This window comes from Podarcis erhardii (assembly GCF_964252035.2).
Source record: "Podarcis erhardii genome assembly, chromosome: 8".
NCBI classification, from domain to species: Eukaryota; Metazoa; Chordata; class Lepidosauria; order Squamata; family Lacertidae; genus Podarcis; species Podarcis erhardii.
In genome coordinates this window covers 58,416,385-58,440,259 of record NC_138499.1, presented here as the reverse complement: position 1 = coordinate 58,440,259, position 23,875 = coordinate 58,416,385, and the positions used below count along the sequence as shown (strand labels likewise).

The 23,875-nt window shown below is 40.1% G+C and overlaps 1 protein-coding gene across 3 annotated transcripts in view; it reads right to left on the bottom strand.

Annotated features, from left to right (window-relative positions):
• NFATC1 (nuclear factor of activated T cells 1) overlaps positions 1-23,875 on the bottom strand; it is a 134,981-nt gene that overhangs the window by 36,920 nt on the left and 74,186 nt on the right. For 2 of the 3 annotated variants that reach the window (XM_081873380.1, XM_081873379.1), the window contains exons 7-9: positions 14,298-14,353; positions 13,150-13,282; positions 3,942-4,622 (exon numbers count right to left, since the gene is read on the bottom strand). In XM_081873380.1, coding sequence (XP_081729506.1) covers positions 3,942-4,622; positions 13,150-13,282; positions 14,298-14,353 — 870 coding nt within the window. The remainder of the gene's footprint in view (positions 1-3,941; positions 4,623-13,149; positions 13,283-14,297; positions 14,354-23,875) is intronic. The other variant, XM_081873381.1, reaches the window with a different exon arrangement.

Below are 23,875 nucleotides of genomic sequence, written 5' to 3'. Positions count from 1 at the left end.
ATAAAACTCACAGCTGCACAGAGACAATTACAAGGGGCAGAAGCTGAATGGCATCGGGGCAGGGGAGCGGATGAGGTGCTTTTGATGCCTGCTGTCAGCCATATATCAAAAATCCAGGTACCTCTTGGTTTAGCATCTCCCTCACTCTCTACACCCATCCATCCACCCAGACAGACAGAGACAACCTAATGGGCAGGGAATCTGTGGCTCTCCATTTGATGTTGGATGACAACTCCCATTATCCCTGCCCATTGTCCTTAATGTTGGGGCTGTTGGAAGCTGGAGTTGAACCACAAAGGAGGCCCATTGGTTCCCCATCCCTCTTACAGATAAGACCATCCAAGCAAGCCTTCAGTTATAAAGAAAGGGGGTGGGGATACGTAGTGCAATGAAAAAAAACAGCAACAAGCATTTTAGTTCCCAGATTCCATTTCCCAAATTTGTTTCAAATTTGTTTCAAACTCTGACTTCAGAGACAAATATGACACTCAGTTTGTACTGAGGTGCTGTGGGTGGGAAAGATAATGCCTTTTGTCCTTGATGGGAATCAGACCAATGGGCTGTTGTAGCAGGGCCTTCTCAGCAGTGACCATGCAATGATGGAATTTATTTCCTATTAACATCAGGCAGACCCTACCTCTTTGAAACAGGTCTTGGAGACACATTTCTTCTCTATAACTTTTAATGCAGGGTCATAAATAGTGGTTGCTTATTGGATGGTGGCCAAACTTTATTATTGTCTCTTTGCTGGTTTTCACTTTATTATTGAGCTTTATGAGTTGGATTTATATTGTAAGCATGTTGTAAGCTGCTTTGTGGAGGACATCTCTGAAAGCCAATCATAAATCCCTTAGATAATTAAATTAATGTTCCTCGGGTAAAGGAATATTGTGGGGAGATGATCAACAGTGCTTAAACCAATGATTTTCAGCACACATTCTTAGAAGCAACTTTCATTGGCTTCACAGATCTTACTTAAAGTATGTACATTTTAGGTAACCTTTTTAACATTTGGTTTTGTTTAACATTTTGGGAAATTGCTTCCCATTAAGAATATCATTCAAATGATCACACCTTGGCTTAGTTACGCCAAGATGTGTATGAACCTTTCACATAAACATGCAACCTCTTTAGTTCTTACTCTGCTGTGTGAAATCTTTAAACCAGGAAGTCTTGACTAAAGCAGAGATGCCCATTTTGGCATGAGTTGGTTACCAGCTCCCAAACAAGCCAAGATATTACACCAACCTCAAACCATTTTTTTTAAATACACTGGCTTGATCTAAAGTATAACCATGGTTTCTCGAGGTTGTGTCCAGTGAAGTAACTGCATGAGGAGAAAAATCTCTGCTCACATGACATAACTTCCCCTCCTTCATCTGTGTGTGTAGTGGGGAGGAGAAGGAGATGTTCTGTTGAGCAAGACTGTTGGATTCAGCTCCTGGTTCGGACATGATGTGAATCTATAGCTTATTCAAGGTTTCCTGATTTAATTGCAGCTCACACAGAATAATCTGAGTTATTTATTTATTTTCTGAATTCATAGGCTGTCTTTTAGGCAAACCTATGAGTTGTTCATCCAAAATTTAGATGGAAATAAGCCAACATTAGTTAAAAGTTAATATGCTTAAAAAAAAAAAGTTTAGCACATAAATGCCTCTGGTTTGAAAAGCTATTGTATCTTGGTTGCTGGTTTTTTCCTTCAAAACATTATTCGTTATCAGTGCATTCAGTGAAACACTGACTAATAATATCTCTTAGCATAGAAAAGTTGGACCATCGGTTACTTTCCAGGAGTTTCTTCCTGTTGGTGCTGACTGTCACTCACAAAGATAACATTTCTTGATAACCCCCGTTAATTTCTTTGATGTTTTTAATGGTAGGAAATAACTTCACAATTGAATGGCATTTGCTGTAGGAAATGACCATCCTTTGATACTGAAAATGAACAATTTGACTTTGCAAATTAGGAACAGTTAGAGAGTTTGCACATACTTTGCAAGGCACAAATTTTATTGAAAGTTGACATTCTGCTGGTGGCCAAAGAGCCGCCAGCTTCAAGTGCAAGTGTGGCTGTAAGTCAACCACAGGGAATACTCTGCCTGATTGAGAAATGTCCTACAAACTTTGAGCCATTTTAGAAATATCTTACAGAAGACAGGTGGTGTGGATTCTATATGGATGTGCATAATTTTCACGTATTTAAAAGTGTCTCACTTTGGTGCAATTTGATAATTTGATTAAACGCCATCTAAAAAAAGAGAGCCAACCTTCTGGTGGAAGATTCCAGAAAGAGTGCCATTTTCCTGCTTTTAACATCACCATTTGAAAATAAAATTAGCAAAGGAGAATTTTGTTTTTGAAGGAAGGAATGCATTGAAAAGTGTAAGGTAATCCTCAGATACCTTGATATAAAAACATGCAAAACCAAGGGTTTCCTTAGGATTTTTCCTTTTGATTAAATTAATTGCATGATTAAAATTTGCATTGTCCGCATGAGTGCCATATTAATTCCAGTGGTGGAGAAATTTGGTATTAGTCATAGAATATATTTGATTGAGTCAATTACTTTTGGATTTCCTCCCCCTCAGATCTGTAACATATCTGAATAGGTTGCTACACAACCAGATAACATAATATTGCTCAAGCTTAAAAACTCAGACTTTTAATCAGAATTCAGGAGAAGAATTAAAAAGTCATTGCTTTGCCCCACAAGACAATCATATTCATAGTTTAAGTGGAACAATTACTTTAAAATCGGGATCTGTTCAAAGGTCTTTCTATACCATGGTGCATTTATATAACGTTTTGTGACACTGAAGTGGGCTTCCTCTTGCCTCACTGTAAAGCAAGCAGAGTGAGAGCTGCTTACATGCTCTACGCGGCTCTTGCTTTGCTTGCTTTACAGCGAGCTGGGAGGAGCGAGGCGGGATGGACGGGAGCCATGGCTCTCATCTGCCCCTCCTCCTGGCTCGCTGTAAAGCAAGCAAAGCAACAGCCGTGCAAAGCGGGATAGAAACCGTGTAAGCGACTCTCGCTTTGCTTGTTTTACAGCAAACGACGGACGGGAGCCATGGCTCCGGTGGCGGAGGCATCCCTCAGCTTGGGACTGCAGCGGCAGCTGAGAGATCCTGCTGCCGTCCAGCACATTCGCTCCATAAGACGCACAGACATTTCCTCTTACTTTTTAGGAGGAAAAAAGTGCATCTTACGGAGTGAAAAATACGGTAAATAAGGCCCAGTTCATATGAACTACCAGGGCTGTAAACACCAGATCACAATTCAGTGAGTTAATAAAATTCCAGATTTTGCCCTTTATTGCTCTGAAGGAATAAATCTCTTGGAGTTTGACAAACTCATTGTAGCATTTTAACACTGCAGTGGTGCATGCAGTGTGTGTATTAGCCAGCTACACATTTACAACAGAAAGTAAGGAAACTGGAGATGTGACTGGTGAAGCCGCCTTAACTTCAGATGTCGAAGAGTGAAAGTCACGATTTGATTTATAATTTGGACTTTTCTTAGCTGAAACAGAGCAGTTTTATCACTTAATTCCAGATAGCAAGCTTGCGCATTTCAACCTGCAGGATATGACAGGCAGTGGATCAATTCCAAATCAGCTCTCAGTGCCATTCTGCAAGCCACTGGCATCGATATAAGCCAAGACCATATGGTTAAGATTATTGCAATGTAGCTGTTGGACATGTGGATACTTCGGCAATGACTAACAGCATTTAAACATTTAGATTATGCCCTTTCATTATTGCTGATGACATTAAAGGAATCTTTCCCATCCAGTTGTCACTTGAGCAAAATTAGGCAACACTCTGCAAAGCTGTTAATGGGCAGCTTCCCCCATCAGAACGTTTCAGGAGGTTAAAAGAACTCAATGGCACATCAAAATGGCTGAACATAAACCTCTACATCTGCAGGAGACTTACCATCGTCCAGGTATAACTGGTCCAATTCCTCGCGTTCTCGCTTGATCGTTACAGGAATAGGGGCCAAATTATGATTATTGTCCTCATGCAACTCAGGCAACGGCAGTGGCTGATTTGCTGGAGATTCATTTCTTTGAATATTCGGCAGTTGCTGCTGACCCATTACGGATGAGCGAGTTGGACTGCAGGACTGCAAATAGGTTGGCTCTTGGGTTACAGATGGAACTGGAGAGGAGGGACTGTTGGGATAGAGTGTTTGTTGGTAACCAAGGGAACAGCTACTGCTCAGATGTTGACTCACCTGCGGCTGCAGCATGATGTGAGATGACTGATCTGGAGAGCTTGGATGCACAACTATAGACCTTGGCACTTCCTGTATGGCGGGGACACCTCCAACCGTCTGCTGAAGTCCTAGGTGGCTGTGGCCTGGGTTGGTGATGCACTTGTAAGCAGGAGAGGAAAGATCATGCAGCTTAGGACTTGAGCTGGGAGACGATGACATCACAGCATTTCTCTGCTGACAGGAAGTGAAGCCAGTCACAAGGCACGAGCCAGGATCAGGAGGCATCATGATCTGCTGGCTGTAGTATGGCTTGGAGAGAGGGCTTAATCCTTGGTTCCTTGGTCCACAGGTTTGAGCAGGCTCATAGTCGTCAGTGGGTTCTGTTTTTATAACTGGAACTGTTGAAAGAAAAAGAAAGTGCTTTAAATAAACACGGAGTTGCACATTGGTATGATCAAGTTGGCTTGTGGCTAGGATACCCTTTGCAAAAACAAACAACGTCTTGAATAAGACTCTGTGTGTCCTTTGCCTGGTTCTCCCACCCCATAAAAAATATGAATGAGTCATCCGCACAAGAAAGTCACAGCTGGTTCTAATATTGAAAAAGACTATTTTCTTTGGACTCTCCTCCAGCTCTAATGTGCTATAAAAATCTATTTGCAAATAGCTGCGCTGCAGTAGAAGCTCTGGACCCAAGGGCTCTATGGATTTGTAGTAATCAAAGGAAATTTTTTAACTTGGATGTACTACCACATGTCTACTGCTACTGATGGCCCATTTGATAGATGTCTGCACAATGGGTAAATTCAAGCATGGGGATTCAGAAAAGGGGCTTCCAGAGTTCACCAAAACAAAACTTCAGGAAGAACGGCATGCTTATGAAAAATGATGCATTTAATCATACAGCTTTTTTCTTGAACAAGCTAGAATCTGACTTTTCTTTTTTAAAGCAAATACAGTGGAACAGGGTCTACATATCATTTTTATAGCCCACAGAAGAGCACACCAATATATATATGGTATGCAAGGAGCATCTAGATCATGGCTGACTTGATTCAGAAAGATAGAAACAATCCTTTAAAGCCCTTGTCTACATTTTACTATGCAAAAACAGGCTACCTTCTACTTGCTCAGTGAGGCAACAGCTCCTCCCACCGCCACACCTTGTGGCTGTACTTGCTAATCAAGCAGAAGTCACAGTTTCTAAAAATGCTGGGGAGAGAAGGCTGAAGGGCTTATTAAAATGATGCATACAAAAATATTCATTTTAGGAAAACTTTGCACCAAAATGCAGATAATTTTGTGTTGACATTTTTTTTAAAAAAAACAAGCAAACAGATGCAGAAATGTGGTGATCAGGAAACCGAGCAAAACCAAAATTATCAGATTCATCCACTTTTAGACATAGCATCAGCCAAAATTACATTAGAACCTAATTTCTGCAGCAATGCTAGCTATAAATCAGTGACGTCTCCAAATGGTGACATCACAGCAGTTGGATAAACACAATGAGCTCCTGTGTGGACACAAATGTGGTAAGGGTCATTTAAGTTTTATAAACTGAAATGAAGGCTCTGAATGAGTAAGATATTAACACATCAAACCTTCACAAAAACCTTGCTGAGGGAGGACAAGTATGGTTGGTTGTGTGTGTGTTTTAAATGAATTTGCAAAGGTCAGTTTGCTGTGATATTAGAATCCAGAGTTTCTAACATTTATCTATTTTGGTTTGTAGCTGTTATAATAAGTAAGAAATATGGCACATACCACAAAATACAAGGCATTCAGCTGCCATTCTTCTAATTATCGTATTTTTCACTCTATAAGACACACCTGACCATAAAATGCACCTAGTTTTTGGAGGAGGAAAACAAGAAAAAAAATATTCTGAATTCCAGAAGCCAGAACAGCAAGAGGGATTGCTGCGCAGCAATCCCTCTTGCTGTTCTGGCTTCAGCGATAGCTGCGCAGCCTGCATTCACTCCATAAGACGCAAACACATTTCCCCTTACTTTTTAGGAGGGGAAAAGTGCATCTTATAGAGCAAAAAATACGGTAATTGGGTGACTGCTGTTAAAGAACAACCAAAGGTTCTGTGTTGTATTAAAGCCTAGTTAGATTATTGTAATCAGAGCTGTTTTAGGCAACATAATCAGTTGTGCATGCTGCAGTAAACCAGTTAGTTGAGACGTAAGATGTCACAGCAGATTTTCTGGTCTTCCTATAAAGAGCCACGCAAATGCATAACAAGACTTTATTGGCTCTGATGCATGTACTTCTATGGCTCACATCTACACAAAGTGCTATCCTGTTGGGTTATTCTACTAAAAACTCAATATTAAGTATAATTATATTTCCAAGTAATTCAAATTACTCAGTGATGTTACAATTCTCTTCTGTTTCCAAATAATTCAGTTATTCAGTGCTTTACAATTGCCGTTAAAATGTTTGGCTGTTCAACAAACACCAAAAGAGACAGGACACTGTCAAACCATGGGCATTCAAGTTCTTCCAGAGGAAAACCCTGGGGCCTCCAATTTTCTTATGTGGAACTAATGATGCTAGAACATGCATTTTCTATCATAATACATTAAGCATGCAATTCTGAAAGAGGTAAACTGAGTCCAAATTTGTCTTTACTTCCAAAGAAGATTCGTGGACACAAGAAACACATTACAGCCCCCTCCTCCAGAGCATCAACAAAAAAAAAATGTGTTGCTTTGACCACTTCTTCATGGTTTACCAAATGCTAGTTTTATTGGTTTGAGAACACTAGGATGGGATGGAGCCAAGGCTGAATGAAGCACAGAGAAGCATCTGCCCATTATACTTTAGGGAACCCGATATTAGTTTCCATTGGGTGAATGTTATAAAGAAAAGAGTGGAAGTGGAAGGGATGAATCTGATTAAGATCCAGAAAACAAGGATATTCCAGTTAGCAAGTTTTTTTGCTGGGAGGGGGGTCCTATGCCTTTAACAGCTGCATGATAAATCGGACTTCAGCAGGTGAAGATATTCCCATTACTGTATCTCTATGCCAGAAAATTCTTTGTCTGCTGAATCCATGCTTGCCATACAGCTGTTGAGACTAACTAGTTCTGATTATATGCTTAGGATGAACTGCATGCTGTCCTGTGATCCAGCATGCAATTTACTACCTGATCCAAAAGAAGCAAAAGATTACCACGAATGCATGTGTGGATGTGTGCATATGCTGAAAAACAGTAAAAAATACAAAATGAATGTGAATTCCAGAAGAGGCTACAAATGCTAAACCAATAAATACTGTTATTAAAGAAGATTCCAATGCATCTGTGAAGTGATATGATAAGTGCAACGTCTGGAATGCTGTCAAGCAAATCCCATAAATCCTCCATTGTTAGAGACAGTGGCATAACTCCATTAGGGAGATTTGGTTCATGTAGTTAAAATCTTGAGTCAAAAGGAAATGTCAGACTACCCTCCAGTTTCAACTATGCAGTTTTACTCATGAAGCCACACCGTGGAACATTCAGGGTTCTTCAACAGGTTGTCAAGATCGGTGCTAAAACCACTGGATAACACATGTACTCATCACTGCAGTTTGTAGACTAACTAGTCAACAAGCTTCTGTTGCTTTTAGAAAAAAACTAATGGCATGATCTGATTTAATCAACAACAACTGTATAGTGACTAGCGATATGTCAGAATTTTTAAATGTTTTATTCCTAATATGAAAGTAGCAATGGAGGACAGGGGTCAACCTTTACATGCATTCATAGCAATTGTTTCCCAGATCTGCTGCTGCTTTGGCGCTTTTTTAAAAAAACAGTTGAAAGTGTTCGATTTCAGCCAATCCAGGAAACATGGTATGACTGTGACAACTACATGGTATCACATAACAAATAAGTTGGGCTTTGTGATACTGCCAATGCAGTTGGAGTTAGATATTTGGGCTACTCTGGATAGGACTACATTTCCCCCTAAGGACTGTGTTTGCTGATTTTGGCTTCCTGGTCCAGCTCTGCTCCTGGGTGTCCAGGTAGCATCTATAGCCAGGAGTGCTTTTAATCCATATGAGCTTGTATGCCAGCTGCAAACTGGGGAAAGAAAATATTGCTGCTTATAGCTACCAAGTTATAATATGCTTTATATAGGGCTGCCTCTGAAACACTTTTGGAAGCTGTAGCTAGTCCAGAACATGTCAGATAGATTATTAACCCAGACCTGCCTCTTTGATCATATTACATCTGCGTTCAACGTCTCGCATGGACTTCCATCTGGTTTCTAGACACAACATGAAATGTTGGTGCCTGCATGGTTGAGGTGCAGGGTATTTGAAAGATAGCCTTCTCTCATATGAACCTCTCCACGCTGCAGTCATCACTTGAGGTCCTGCTTTGTGACCCTTGTTTTCCAGTGTAAGGTAGGAGGGGAGGGGGCTATGGAGAGAGCCTTCTCAGTCATGGTTCCCAAATTCCGGAACTCTCTTCTCAGGTTGGACACTTTGTTCCACTACATAATATGCTGGGGAAATTGAAATTCTCCCCCACAGCTGAAGAGTTCTCTGAGTTCTCTCATTTTTAATATCAGATTTCTGTCCATTTATCCTTTGGCATAGAAACTGATCTGTCTCGTCTACGTAAATGGTTGGCAGATTGCATTGTTGGCAGATGATGGCATATATCATATTAGAGGCTGTGCAGGTGAAAGAACCCATAATTGTGTGGTTCATGTTGGTTAGTCCCATGATAAGAGTGGAGAGCTAACACTGCTGTTTGTAGCAAGGGTTTGTTCTATGGCTTATATGATTCAGGATGCACATTAGGTTAAGGTTTTACATTTAAAAGGCAGAGCAATAGAAATACTTACAGAGGATTCATGAACAGGACCTGGAATCTCTAACAGGTTTCTGAATTTTCCAATTGCATATACATTATTATTTTCATAACATCTTTCTCCCATTTTAAATTTATGCAACATGCATTTTTCAAACTGTGTATATGATTTCTCTACATCTCCACTTGTACAGTGGAATCTAGAATATATGCCAGGATTTGCATGGAGTTAAGAGTCTAGCTACAAAGCTAAAATATTTCTATTGTCCATTAACTGTGAATTGTTTAACTACATTCCAGAAATTGCATTTAGAAGACATCTGAAAGCAGCCCTGTATAGAATATGTTTTTGAATATGTTGAAAGCTCCCAGAGTGGCTGGGGCAACCCAGTCAGATGGGCGGGGTAAATACAATTGTTGTTGTTGTTGATATTGATGAAATAACATATGGGTATATTTTAGTCATCTTTGATATCAAGAAATATTTATGACATTTGTAAGACTCGGGCCCTTTCCCCCCTTTGCCATCCAACAGCTCTGCTAACCCAGCAAGGTTAAAGAGTTTGCTCAACTGAGCATGAAAGTTTAAAACAGAAACATCTCAGGAGAGCAGCAATAAAAACACAGATCTGTGTCACAATAAAGGAAGCTGTAATATATTGCATCTTGGTTTTACTACTTTCACCTAGTAAAAATAGCTTAATATTTCAGTTTAGAAAGTGAGCTAGCAGTGGGTGGAGGATGCAAAAAAGAAAAGAAAAAAGCAGCATCGCTCTTAAATACTGCTAGAAAACTATCACTATAAATAGTCAATGAATAATTATAGACACTGAACAGGCAACAGAGCCCAACGCTAGCAGAAGTGGTCAATAACCACTATTTGAATTGCACCCAGTAGGAATTGGGCCAGTGCAGACCCAGACCATGTCATGATATGGACAGCTGTGTGGTTGCATGCATACATCAGCAATTCTGAATTGCATAGTGGTTAAGAGGGTGAAGGTTTCTGGCTGAAATCTCAACTCAGCCATGAACTCACATGGTTGCCTTTGACAAATCACTATCTACTAGTTCCTCCCTGATCCCGTCCCTATAGCTACCGTATAGCGCAGCAATAGGGAGTACTGAGCCCTTAGTAAATGATACGAAGCAGCACTCTTCCATTTAAAATGGCTTTTTGCCTCCATATACTGTAAACAGAGTGGCCTGATACCTATTCTCAGAATTGTGGACAGCTGGGATCACATTTAGAAAAGTTAGGATGCCACAACCTGAGAATTGGCCCAGCCATGGCTGTTTATTTTGAATAGCATTTTATGAGTCTCTTCATGAGTCTGTCATGGTTGATACTGTTTGCATATGAGGAAAAAATGGTTGCAAGATCCAACTTTAAGTAGGCCCATCACAACTTGGCAGCTTCCTGCTCAGATGAAAGAGAGTTGACCACTTTGTCCAGCTTCTCAGACATCTTTGGTGATTTTTCAGGTCTAATAATGCTAACTTTATTTATTCAATAAAGTATTTTCATAAACTTTCTGAGTTTTTAGTTCATTGTCCTTGCTTCCTGTCGCAAAAGTTTTAAGCCATAAAACCACCGCTGAGAGGGCATTGATAGGAAATTAGAGAGTGCTGTGACACTGAGATTAGAATATCAAATGGATTGAGCCAGGCCCTCAGTATTTAATAAAAATGGACACTGCCAGAAGGGATTACAAGCAACTGAAAAAGAAAGAAGCATTGTTATCTGGAAAAATATATTTGGCAGTCTTTTAACTGACACTCATACCATTGGCATGGGTTTTAAAGCAGAGTGAATGGTTTCACTTGGCCTTAAATTTAAGTTTTAAAACAGATGTTGGTTACTGAAAGTACTATAAAAAATTAGGAACCAATTCACTTTCATATTGGTGGATTTTAAGAGAGTATGATCTAAAATTACTCATTGCTATTAGTAGTAAAACTCCTGTCAATATGATGGGTGGCAAACACCAAGCATCATGGGGGGTAGCGCCATTTGCTTTGCTTTTCCAGTACATGGTGCTAGAGCTCACTTGCCTTCACTCAGTTCAGCCCAGAAGGACTGGGCTCCATTGGGTCAACAGCAGAGTGTGGTGAGGTAGTAGGAATGCCACACCTCCCCACTATACAGTCCTAGGGACTGACACTTAAACAATGATGGGAAGATACAGGCTTCTGCCATGTTTAGACCACACAGCCCTTCGTCAAAGACCCTGCTGCCATGGTGAAGCAAGTAAGAACACTCAGAGAATGAGGCCTGTTGTACCCTTAATCTGCACTCTGCCAACATCATAGATCTTTGTGCTATGGAGCACAAAGGAATGGCCTGCATGATATGGGCCGATAATGGAAAAAAAACTATCCTCCTTTCTTTCTCCTCCCCATTGTGTCAGGATCAGGCCTTGGGTACCCGTGACAAGACAGAGTTTGGGCAGGTGGGAAACAGCCCTTTGTTGTAAAATGGCTCTCACAGGCTTTGTTTATCCCACTCAGAACAATGCTTGCTAGATAAGTTGCTTTTCCTATTTTGCAGTTGGAAAAATGAGGTTGAGAGATAGGAACTTGCATAATTTCACCCATGATCTGAAGGCTGAAGTAGGACATGAACTCTTATCTTGCAGATCCATGGTCCATTGTATATATTGGAAGTCACATTACCTCAGCAGGATTAAAACGGATCACTAGAAATCTGCTGCCTAAATCAACCACAGTTAATACACTTTTCATTTTCACCATAATGATCCGCAACCTTCACAGACAAATACGTATATCAAATAATATTTGGGTCCCGTTCAACCATCACAAAGGCGCCCCACAGTTAGCAGGGCACTGCTGTATATGATTATGGTTGCTATTTTCACATTCTCTTTTCCTTGAGTATATTTTGGCTCCAGCCCTCAAGCCACTTCCTCTGGAGCAGCCCCAATGACTTCTGTGGGAATGTCTTTCTCTCAGGAATTGTATGTGTGTATATGTATGTAGGTTTAAGGATTATAGCCTTTTGATTCTGAAATATGGATTTACCATATTTACAATAGTATACCTCTTACACCACGGAAAGGTACAGGATGCTGTTCCTTTTGATGTGATGTTAAAAACTAGGACTCCCTTTGAAGTAGAATGAGGTGAAATTAAAACGGCAGGTAATTTTGTTTGAAGAATTTCAGGTTTTGCTACAGATTTTTCAGCACAAAATGTCTTCTCCCCTCATGAAATCCATAGTATTTATTTGTTCAGTAAGCAAAATAATTTCTCTGCAAAAACATGACACATGTGCACACACAATGGGTAGTCTGTCTCCTCTTTAAAACAGCCTGCTTTATTTTCACCAATGAGGTCTAAAAGAAAATGTTTAAAATAATGTTTTGTTTTTAAAAGATGAGTGAATCAGTTGATGAAACAATGGCTTATAAATAAGGTCCATGAAGCTACTCGCATAACTTTGTTACATTCTGGGGTGCAGTAACAAACAGGTGTTTTTGTTCTTTGCCAAGGCTGACCTCTCTATTTGCACTTAGGCCTGATGAGAATGGAAATGGCTGTGGAGGTACAATGTCAATATATTCTATTTCCTTCTTAGCTCCAGGTTCTATGAGTAGCATCTATTCCAGTGTTTCCCAAATTTGGGTCTCCAGCAGTTTTTGGACTACAATTCCCATCATCCCTGACTATGGGTCCTCCTAGCTGGGGTTAATGGAAGTTGTAGTCCACAAACAGCTGGAGACCTAAGTTTGGGAAAAACTGATCTATTCTCTACATTTGATGCTACTCAAGTAGTTCACAGTGGTAGTGGACTGTGAGAAGCAGGACAGACATCTCAATGAGCTAGAGGAATTTTTGTTGTGCTCCTGGTATTATTTTGCACCAAAATTAAGTCCTACAGAGAGGTCTACTGAAGCAACAAAATGATTTATTTTTTTTGCCCAAGACATTCCCCTGCCTGCCCCAGATTATTCCACACATTGACGTATCATCAGTTTACTATTTGAAAGAGTGCTGCACAGCTATTATAATCATTTTGTCTTGCATATTTTAAAAAAATAATACAATACTTATTCTCTGCAGCTTGAAGTTAGAAATATGTTGTTACCATTAGCAGGAAGGTAGGTGAAAAGCTGGTACTGGCTTCTCTTTCTCTTTCCATTGCAGACATAGAAATTAACTTGGACGGGACTTGTAATTCTTTGATTGCGGAACGGTGGAATCTCAATCACCAATGAAGTCTAAAAGAAAATGTTTTAAATAAAGTTTTGTTTTGAAAAGGTGAAACAATACAGGTCCACGAAGCTACTCACATTCATGCAAAACTTTAGGGATAGGCATCCAGAGCTTTGCAAGAGTATTTCCTACACATTTGAATTTTCTTACAGTGTCCTGTGCCATGGGTAATCCGAGCAACTCAATGAGAGGGTTTGGGGTTTGCTTTTGCAGTCATGCATTTCAGTACAAAATGCACCTGATGCAAACATGTGTGTATTTATTTATTGCTGTATATACTTAAGAACATAAGAAGTGCCTGCTGGATTAGGCTGATGGCCTTTCTTGTCTAGCATCCTGTTCTCACAGTGGCCAACCTTATGCAACACCGCTGTCTCCTCCTGTGGCTTCCAGCACATGGTATTCAGAAGCATACAGCCTCCAATTGTGGAAGCAGAACATACCCATCTTAGCTAGTTGCCTTTGGCAGCCTTATCCTCCATGAATTTGTCTCATTCTCTTTCAAAGCCACCCAAGTTGGTGTCTCTAACCACTTTTGGTGGGAGTGAATTCCATAACTATCTGTCGTATAAGTACTATGTTTCATCTGCCCTGAATCTTCCAACATTCTGCTTTGCTGGATTACCAGAAAAAAAATTCTCTATCCATTTTCTCCATGCTATCCATAATTGTATACACATTGATCATGTCGACTCCTACACATCACAAAATTAAGATAACTGCAGATTTCAAACGGATTGCTGAGTTCTGCTTTGCATATTGTTTCAGAAAGTGTAAATTTGTTAGATTTGGCTTTAAATGCATATTGACTCAAATTTCTCATCTATCCATAACAGTCACTCAGAGTGTCTCTCCCACATCCATACACAAACATACAGTGTGTGCACATTGTACTGATATTATGCTAGCTGAGTGATGAACATGCACACACACACACACACACACACACACACACACTCACACACACACACACGAGAGAGAGAGAGACATTATGATGTTTCTCAAAGGGGAGATACTTACTGGCTTACACAACTCTTTGTCAGTTTTGGCTTCCATTTCCCACACGTGATGACCATCTGAAAAACAAGAACAAGAAAAGAAGTTGTCTAATTCTACAACGTTATCTATTCACAGGTGTCAGAAATGAAAAGGGGATCTCCCTTTTTGAGACAGCCTTAATTTAATATCGCACAGAGAGGATGAAGTTGAAACAGGCACGTTGCTTCTTTTGCAGTTTTTGATTCTCCAATGCAATCAGCCTTACAAGATGATCCTAGCAAACATTTCGCAGGATGTACAGGAAAGACAAATTGCAGCAATAAAAGTGCTAGCACATTTGCAAAGCTAAGCAGGATCTGGTATGGTTTCAAATTGAGTGGGGGACCACATGTTGAGATTCCTGCATTGCAGGGGATTGGACTAGATGACCCTTGGGATCTCTTCCAACTCTATGATTCTGATGGGCCATGGTGGCTGGAGCCAATGGGAATTAAAATCCAACAACATCTGGAGTGCCTTTGGTTTCCCCATCCCAAGGCTACAGTGTTGGACTTAGGAGAGTTGGCTTCAAATTCTTACCCAGCCAGAAAGCTTTCTAGGTAACTTTGCACCAGTCATGATGATCCTTCTCTCTTTCTAGATAACCTGTGTCCTAGAACTGTTGTGGGCATAGGAAAGAAAAGGAGAAACTGGACATGAGAAGTCTATTAAGGGCAAAGGGCACAGACTAGATCCCACTCATTGTTTTATCAGAGCTGAAAATAGGATAGAATGAAAATGCTATACCTAGAACCGTCTGAGCTGGTTAAGAGTTTGTAGTCCTTTCAGCTTTGTAAATGAATTACCAGAGCTTCAGGCTTTTTCTATGTTCAATCTATTCTGAAAGATTAATTACTTGAATGGGGATTCTGTTTTACAGTTCCTGCCAACTCATCAAATCTTTCAATTATTTTTTACAGTGCCATTGCTGTATATTACTTTTCCTTTTTTTCCTTTTAGGCTGATTACAAATGTGTGTCTGTTCATGAAAGTTTTTTAGGTGTTACGTTAAAGGAAGGGGTTGTATCGAGTCCTTTGACTATCTGAGAAATAGCAAGAGTTAGTGTTGCTCCAATACAAAATTCTCTTGAGACTGTCCAGACTTTAGCTGCTGCAGAAAAGTTGAGGGGAACAGATGACTCAATAAGAGTTAGTGACATTTCATTTAACAAAAACATAAGGAGGAGAAACTGTTATGAAGCAGAGACCAAAAAGCAAAGAATTAAAAAAGCAAAGAATTAAAGAGAGAGAAAAAAGCAGGCAATTCCTCATGTTACGTCTGGTGAACCAAGAGGGAAATCTCTACACCCACGGACTGGGATCAACTCCAGGAGAGAAACCTTAGAGCACTACGTCAACTTCTTACAGTAAACATGTTTTGTAGGTTTATCTGGATCAGCTAATTTTGTTTTGTTTTTTTAAGGGGAAAAAAGTTGGGAATGGATGGAATAAATTTTAGGGGTCTCAAAATGCTAAAAGACTTGCTTATACTGGAGAAAAAGGTCTTATGTCAGTACAACATTTGCCAAGTATCCTACCCAAGTATGCTAGATGCCGTCTCCAGTCAGAATGTGCCGGAGGAGTGAGGAGTGATACACCACAAAAGTTTCCATTGTAAGGCTGCCACATCTGCATCAGCCTGGCTGACTCACAGCCGAAGGCAACTCCCTGCCTGGCCGAAGTCCAACAAAAGTACACCAGAGCAATTTATACCTTTCCAAAATGCAAATAATTCAAATTACAGACATAACATAAAGCTGAAACAGACACATTTCAGGCATTCCCTTTAAAGTTTAACTCACTCAAGTGATTCTCTCCAAATGGACTTTGTTGTTGTTGTTGTTGATGATAGTGTGTGTAAAAGAAAGGGAGACGGAAACCTAGCAAACCACTCATATATGCTCCTCTCATCTATCCCCAGAAACTTTTTTTTGGAACGCATAATGTTTCTTCAGTGAGGTGTTGTTACTTTCTGTACTGGAGCAATTAATCTAATATCTGACCCTTTAAAAACCTGGCATTAAATTTGTTTTGATTTCTTTCTTTCTTTCTTTTACAGTTTAACTTTTTGCCCAAAGGCTTAAACAGCATTTTCAAAACTGAATTTTAAAAGACGCACATAGACAACTGAAATAGTTCATAGCTTGCCTCTGAACGCAAAATTCTTGAATTGTTTGCAAACAGATGAATTCTAAGATTATATCCATTGTGGGATTGTTGCTGACACTGTGAAGCCTATCATTAGTCTCCCTCTCTCTTTTTTTCTTTAAGGGAAACAGACTCACTAAACAGCAGTCAAGCTTTCCTGTTTATACAGCTGAAAGGGGAGTGGGAGGGAAATCCCAGAAGAAGCAAAGGCCACTGATATAATTTGAGGCTTCCACCTTCACATTAATGGGCTTTCAATAAAAGGCACTAAAGAAAACAATGCAGATGAGGTGTGCATTCACACATTCACTTCTATATCAAAGTCCCCACATTTTAGTGTGTGTGCTTTCTTTTCAGCACACATGTGAAAGGGTTAACAGGACTTGTGTTTCTAAAACATGTCTGTGGCTGGTTTTGTGTTGGCGCAATACCAAAAATAACCACAATTAACTCTTTCGAATGTGCACTTGTGCATGTTCTAAAGAACAGCACACCGTTATGAAGAAACACAATTATTATTTTTTGCGTGTGAGGAGACTAGGTGGCCATATCCAAACAATGAGAACTGTTTACAATTTTAAAACACCACCGCCAAACCCTTGCCATGTTTCCTTGCGGCATAACAGATAGGGAAGTTTCCACAGGAGGATTGAGGTAAATTAGTTCTCTTGCATGAAGGCAAGAGCTTCAGTCAGAAACTCTGGCATTTGGAGATTGATAACAGTGGTGGCCAATTCTGCACACCTACTGCATTACTATATAGGCTGGTTTTGAATTCCTAAAAATATAAGCGGGGTTCTGAAACGGAACGGCTGAGCGCTGAATGAGCCTTTGTAACTCACTCTGTATCAACTGCTCTCTACGGAGTTAAAAAGGAAACTCTGCAGAAGTCAAAAAGTAAAAATATTCCAAAACCATTAGGGAATTCCCTGCAGCATGAGTCACAGAAACGGCTTCCCCACCACACCCATCTAGAAGATTTCCACATAAAAAAGGCATTGTGGGCTTGTTCTAACACAGCAGCAGCAAGAGCAAAAATATATTTTGTGTATCTCACCACTTCAGTTATTTCTATTGAGATATTGTTGCTAATTTTACTTAGCATTTTTCTCATTTATTAGAGTCTGTGGGAAAAGAGGTTTCAGAGGAAACAGGCTAAATCCTTGAATGAGTGCCATGGATTATGCTTCAATTAAGATGAAATAATATATTTAATATGAATGCAATAGGTTGTGCTTCAGTTAACATGAACATAATTAGTGTGCACAGTCTTACCAAAACCCTTATCCCATTCTTAGTACAATCACATTAACTATGGTTTGTTGGAAACATGAAACATCAAGCATGGATTATTAAACTATATTGTTTCAACAAACCATAGTTAAGGTTAAAGATTAAGGTTTCAATGTAATGTGATTACCTGAAATTAGAAGCCAAGGCAGCAACACTGAAAGAGGAGAGGAGACTATATCCACCTGAAGCCTACTCATTCCCATCAAGACAAACCATCGACTAGTTGCTATATGAACACAGCACTTTTAGGTCCTAATTTCAAGACAACATGGCCTGCCTTTATTTTTCAAAGATTTAGATAAAATAATTGCCTGCAATGTGGCTGAGTAGTGATGAATTTATAGTACCAAATTATTAATTAATCTGTATGTATAGCTTCCAAATTATTAATTAATCTGTATGTGACCAGGGGCTTTCTACGGTAGTGCCAAAAATTGTGGAAACCCCTCCTTTAGGAGATTTGTCAAGCTCCTACCCTTCCAGTGTACAGGTAGGAACTTAAACACATTTATTTAAGCAAGATTTTGATACTTAGCGATTGTTGCCTCTTCAAGTGCTTAACATGTTTTACCTTGCTGCTGTTATGCATCTTGATTTGATTTAGTATTTGTGTGCAGTTTTTCCAACAACAAAGGGGAGCTTAAAGCTTTATTTTCTTTCAACTATTAGGAATGGCTATTTATGTTTTTTGTGGGGTTTTTTTAAGAAGCTTTGTGGATATTTGCTACAGAAAACAAAGTAAAAATATCAAATTAAATAATTCATTTTGCTTAATTATGTTTCTCTTACTAAATTTTGGGGGTTTGAATTCTGCTGCTGTTGATCTAATACTTTAACCACATGTTCAGACTTCAAACTGAGATTATTCGTAAATACCCTAATAATCAAGGGTCTTATGAGGAACTTTTGAGGGGTTGACTAGATGGCCTTTGGGATTCAATATGACTTTAACAGATTGGACAACTGGGTCCAAACTAACAAAATGAATTTTAATAGGGGCAACAGAGGAAGGCAACCAAGATGATCAAGAGACTGGAACCCAAGGCTTATGAGGAATGTTTAAGGGAATTTGTTGTGTTTATCCCGGAAAAGAGGAGATTGAGAGGAGCTATGATAGCTATCTTCAAATATCGAAAGTGCTGTCACATGGAAGATGGAGCAAGCTTGTTTTCTCCTGCTCTGGAGGGTAGGACTCAAACCAATGGATTCCAGTTACAAGAAAGGAGACTTCAGTAAAACATCAGAAAGAACTTTCTGACGGCAACAGCTGTTCAGCAGTGGAACGGATTCCCTCAGAAGGTGGTGAATTCTCCTTTTGAGGAGGTTTTTTTTTATATAATATTTATTAACATTTTTTTAAAATACAATACACAAAAGTAAACAAAATAGCATATATCTCCACATAGTTTCACAACTTCTTTGGACTCCCTCACGCCTCCCGCTCCTACCTTCATCACAATAAATTTTTTCCAGCAATTTATCACCTTGTTTCCTTTGTTGTTATCTATCTTTCCCCTGTTACTTTTCTAGTTTCAGATACCCTCTGTTCAAATCCTAGAAATTTAAGCATGATCTGATGGTTGTCCAAAAGTTTATACTTTCTTAAATCTAACTTATCTTCATAACTCAATCTAATTTAATGGTGCCAAATTATTTATGATCTAGCATCCTTCTTAGCATTCAACCAAATTACAATGTTTTTGTAAATAAGTCTTGAATTTCTTCCAATCTTCTTCCACCCTCTCCTCTCCCAGGTCTCGGATTCTGCCAGTCATCTCGGCCAGTTCCATATAGTCTATCAGTTGCGTCTGCCATTCTTCCAGTGTGGGTAAATCTTGGGTTTTCCAATGCTTAGTGACGAGTATACTTGCTGCCGTTGTTGCATACAGAAAAAAGGTTCGGTCCTTCTTTACCACCCTCTGACCGACAATACCCAGGAGGAAGGCCTCTGGTTTCTTAGGGAGGGTATACTTAAATACCTTTTTCAGCTCATTATATATCATTTCCCAAAAGGCCTTCACTTTAGGGCAAGTCCACCAGAGGTGAAAGAATGTTCCTTCATCTTCTTTGCATTTCCAACATTTATTATCAGACAAATGGTATATTTTTGCGAGTTTGACTGGGGTCATGTACCATCTATATATCATTTTCATAACATTTTCCTTCAAAGCATTACATGCAGTAAAGTTCATCCCAGTAGTCCACAACCTTTCCCAGTCCTCAAACATAATATTATGCCCAATATCCTGTGCCCATTTTATCATGGCTGACTTGACCGTTTCATCTTGTGTCTTCCATTTTAACAGCAAGTTATACATTCTTGAAAGTACCTTAGTCCTAGGTTCTAACAATTCTGTTTCCAGCTTCGATTTTTCCACCTGGAACCCTAACTTTTTGTCATTTTTAAAAACTTCTTTAATCTGAGCGTAGTGTAACCAGTCTCGCACTTTGTCTTTCATTTTCTCCAAACTCTGCAACTTTCAATTGTCTCCGTCTTTTTCTAATATTTCCCAATACTTTGGCCATTTGGCCTCCATATTGAGTCTTTTTCGGGCCTTAGCTTCCAATGGTGAAAGCCACCTTGGAGTTTTATTTTCCAATAAGTCTTTATATTTTGTCCAGACATTAAATACTGCTTTTCTGACAATATGGTTCTTGAAAACCTTATTAATCTTTACCTTGTCATACCATAGATATGCATGCCAACCAAAAGCATTGTCAAAACCTTCCAAATCCAATACATCAGTGTCTTCGAGAAGTAGCCAGTCTTTTAACCAGCAGAAAGCTGCTGCTTCATAATACAACCTTAGGTCTGGCAGGGCGAAGCCCCCTCTTTCTTTCGCATCAGTTAGTATCTTAAACTTAATTCTGGGCTTTTTGCCCTGCCAGACAAATTTTGAAATGTCTCTCTGCCACTTCCGGAAGCACTCTGTTTTGTCCACAATCTGTAGTGTTTGAAACAAAAACAGCATTTTTGGCAAAACATTCATCTTAATAGCAGCAATTCGGCCTAACAAGGAACGTTTCAATCTTGTCCAACTCTCCAAGTCTCTCTTAATTTCTGACCAGCATTTCTCATAGTTGTCCTTAAATAGACTCAGGTTTTTTGCTGTTATGTTTACCCCTAGGTATTTAATTTTTTTAATCACATTTAATTCTGTCTCTCTCTGAAACCGTTCTGACTCTGAATCAGTCAAATTTTTTCCCAATACCTTGGTTTTCTGCTTGTTTAATTTAAATCCTGCCACCCGACCAAAGTCTTGAATCAATTGTAATACTCTTTTCGTACTAGGTTCTGGCTCCTGCAGGGTCAAAACTAGGTCATCTGCAAAAGCTTTAAGTTTATATTGTTTCACTCCGACCTGAATTCCTTCCACCAACCGGTCCCCTCTAATCATATTCAAGAGCACCTCCAGAACCGAAATAAATAACAATGGGGAAATAGGGCAACCTTGTCGTGTTCCTTTTTCAATTTTGAACTCTTCTGTAACCACATTGTTAACTATCAATTTGGCTTTTTGTTCTGAATAAATTGCGTCAATCCCATTTTCAAAACCCCGTCCCACTCCCATCCCTTCTAAATTTCTCTTCATAAATTTCCAGGAGATATTGTCAAAGGCCTTCTCCGCATCTATAAAAATTAACACTGCTTTTGTATTGATATTTGTTTGTAAAAGTTCCAAAATATCAATAATATTCCTTGTGTTGGCAAACAAATGTCTACCTGGGAGAAAACCAGCCTGGTCCTTGTGAATTACTTCGTTTAGGACTTTTTTAAGTCTACTTGCTAAAATGTCAGCAAATATTTTGTAATCCACATTTAAAAGAGAGATGGGACGGTAGTTCTTAAGTTGTGTCTCTTTTGAGGAGGTTTTTAAGCAGATGTTGGATGGCCCTCTGTCATGGATGCTTTAGTTGAGATTCCTGTATTGCAGGGGGTTGAATAAGATGACCCTCAAGGTCCCTTCTAACTCTATAATTCACTGAAAAAGTAAGTGCAAGGTGGTACCTACAGTTTACAGAGGAGTATAGGATGTTTCAATATGGATCTGGCGTAAGTAATCTCTCTTCTCACAGGTGAGAGCTGAGTGCAGCGTAGGGAACAAAGGTGAACAAACGACCCCAGAAGGAGCATGATGTGTCCCCCACCAATGATACTACCCCTCTCCAACATCCCATACTTCCCATTGGACTACAGCTCCCATTATCCCTAACCATTGGCTATGCCAACTGGGGCTGGTGTGAGCTGGAGTCCAATACAATTTGTAGGGCACCATATTTCCTAACCCAACCAGAGCAAAATTGGGCTGAGGTGGCTCTGAACATCTGCCAGCAGTGTAGGAGTGTGAGTGTAAGAGACTCTGGGTATTTTTTTTTTAGGGATTTGGGGATTCTCCCATTTTCTCCCCATTAATGGTCCACCATTTGTTTGGGGTTCGACTCTGCTGGTATTCCAGTAGAACTCTGGGGTTTGAAATGCCAATAATGGATTGGGGGGGGCGCACACACCCTATTTAGTAATGGCCGCTTATCCGTTTCCATGGTGAGTGGCAGTTGCGGCCCACCACAGCACCTCAAAAGCCCACGGAGCCTCACCATGTTGTTTTGTGACCATTGGCTCGCCTCCCTGGTCGCCATGGAGCATTGTGGGCACCGCTAGACCCTTTGTTCAAATTTAGCCAATCCGTGGTGGCCTGGGAGGCGGGGCTTGGGGAGTGGATCTGAGAAGATCCAGTTTCAGCACAACCAACCTCACTGTAAGGTTGTGAAGCTAAACCGGCATGACTTCCCCCAAATAATTCAAGGAGCTGCAGTTTAAGGGTGCTGAGAGTTGTTAGGAGACCCATACTCCCCTCCTAGAGTGACAATTTCCAGAATTCCCAGTGAAGAAGGACAGATTTTTAAAGATGATGATGGTGATAATCTTATTATTTGCATGCCACTCATCAGACTGGGTTGCCCCAGCCACTCTGGGTGGCTTCCAACAAACCACTCTTGGAATGTGGGAGAAGGGGATTTGTGGTTCTGTGAACAACTTTTAGCACCCTTAACAAACTACACTCCCCAGTATTCATTGGGGGAAGTCATGTCTATTTAAAGTGCTTCAAATGTGTGGTGTAAACTACACCTCTAATCCTAAACATACTTGGGAGTAAGCTCCACTAAATCCAGTGCAGTTTATTTCTGAGTAACCATGCATAAGGTTATGCTGCAAGGCTGTGATTCTAAGTATGCTTATGTGGAACAAACCGTTTGAAACTGTACACAAGTATCTAAGGGACATATTGACCTTAATAGCCCTCATCGAAATACTGTATGGCAAGACTCGGTAACAGTGATACCGTCTTACGTGGGTGGCATGCATCCCATACTATCTTTGCCTTTTCCTGTGCTGCAGCGTTAGGAAAATCTGAAATGTATTTCCTACCAGCGACGTCACAGCTACTGTGTGCTCGTGAAAGGATTCCGCACTGCAATGGTTCCATCATCTGATTAAACTCCCTGCTAAAGATATCTCTTTCTGGTGAGTGGCCAGGGACCCCTTTATAAAACCAGCACCACTCCCGGAAATAGGGACAAGTGACCTTTCCACTAACTCTTGTGCTCCAAACTGTACAATTCTCATGTTTCTAGCCCCTCTCGATGGCAGAGGCTTTCCAAGTGCCTTGCAAATGAGCAGACACAGAAATGGATGCAGCAAGCAAGTGAAATGGCTGTGGTGGACTCTGAGAGATAGGCAGCCGCAGAAAACAACATTATGCAGAAGGCATGTGACCGAGGGATATTCTCCCACTTAAGTTTATTACGTGAACTGCAATCTGAAACTTGACCCTTTTCTGGCCACTTGCCCCTCAAACTGCGACTGCTGCTGGCAATGGAAAGACCAATGGAAAGATCTCGGAGAATGTAAGATCTTTTACCAAATGGAGTTCAGCCAAAAGTCTGCTCACTAGTCTCCACGTCTCATCTCATCGGAACAGACGCCAAACCTTGAGCCTTCAAATGCTGCTGTGCAAAACGAAATGTCTACAGAAGCAGAGCTCACATCCTTCAAGTATCTGAGGGACGTGTCTGTTTCAGGACCAATTCCTGCCCCACTTCTAGTAATCTTTTTCCTG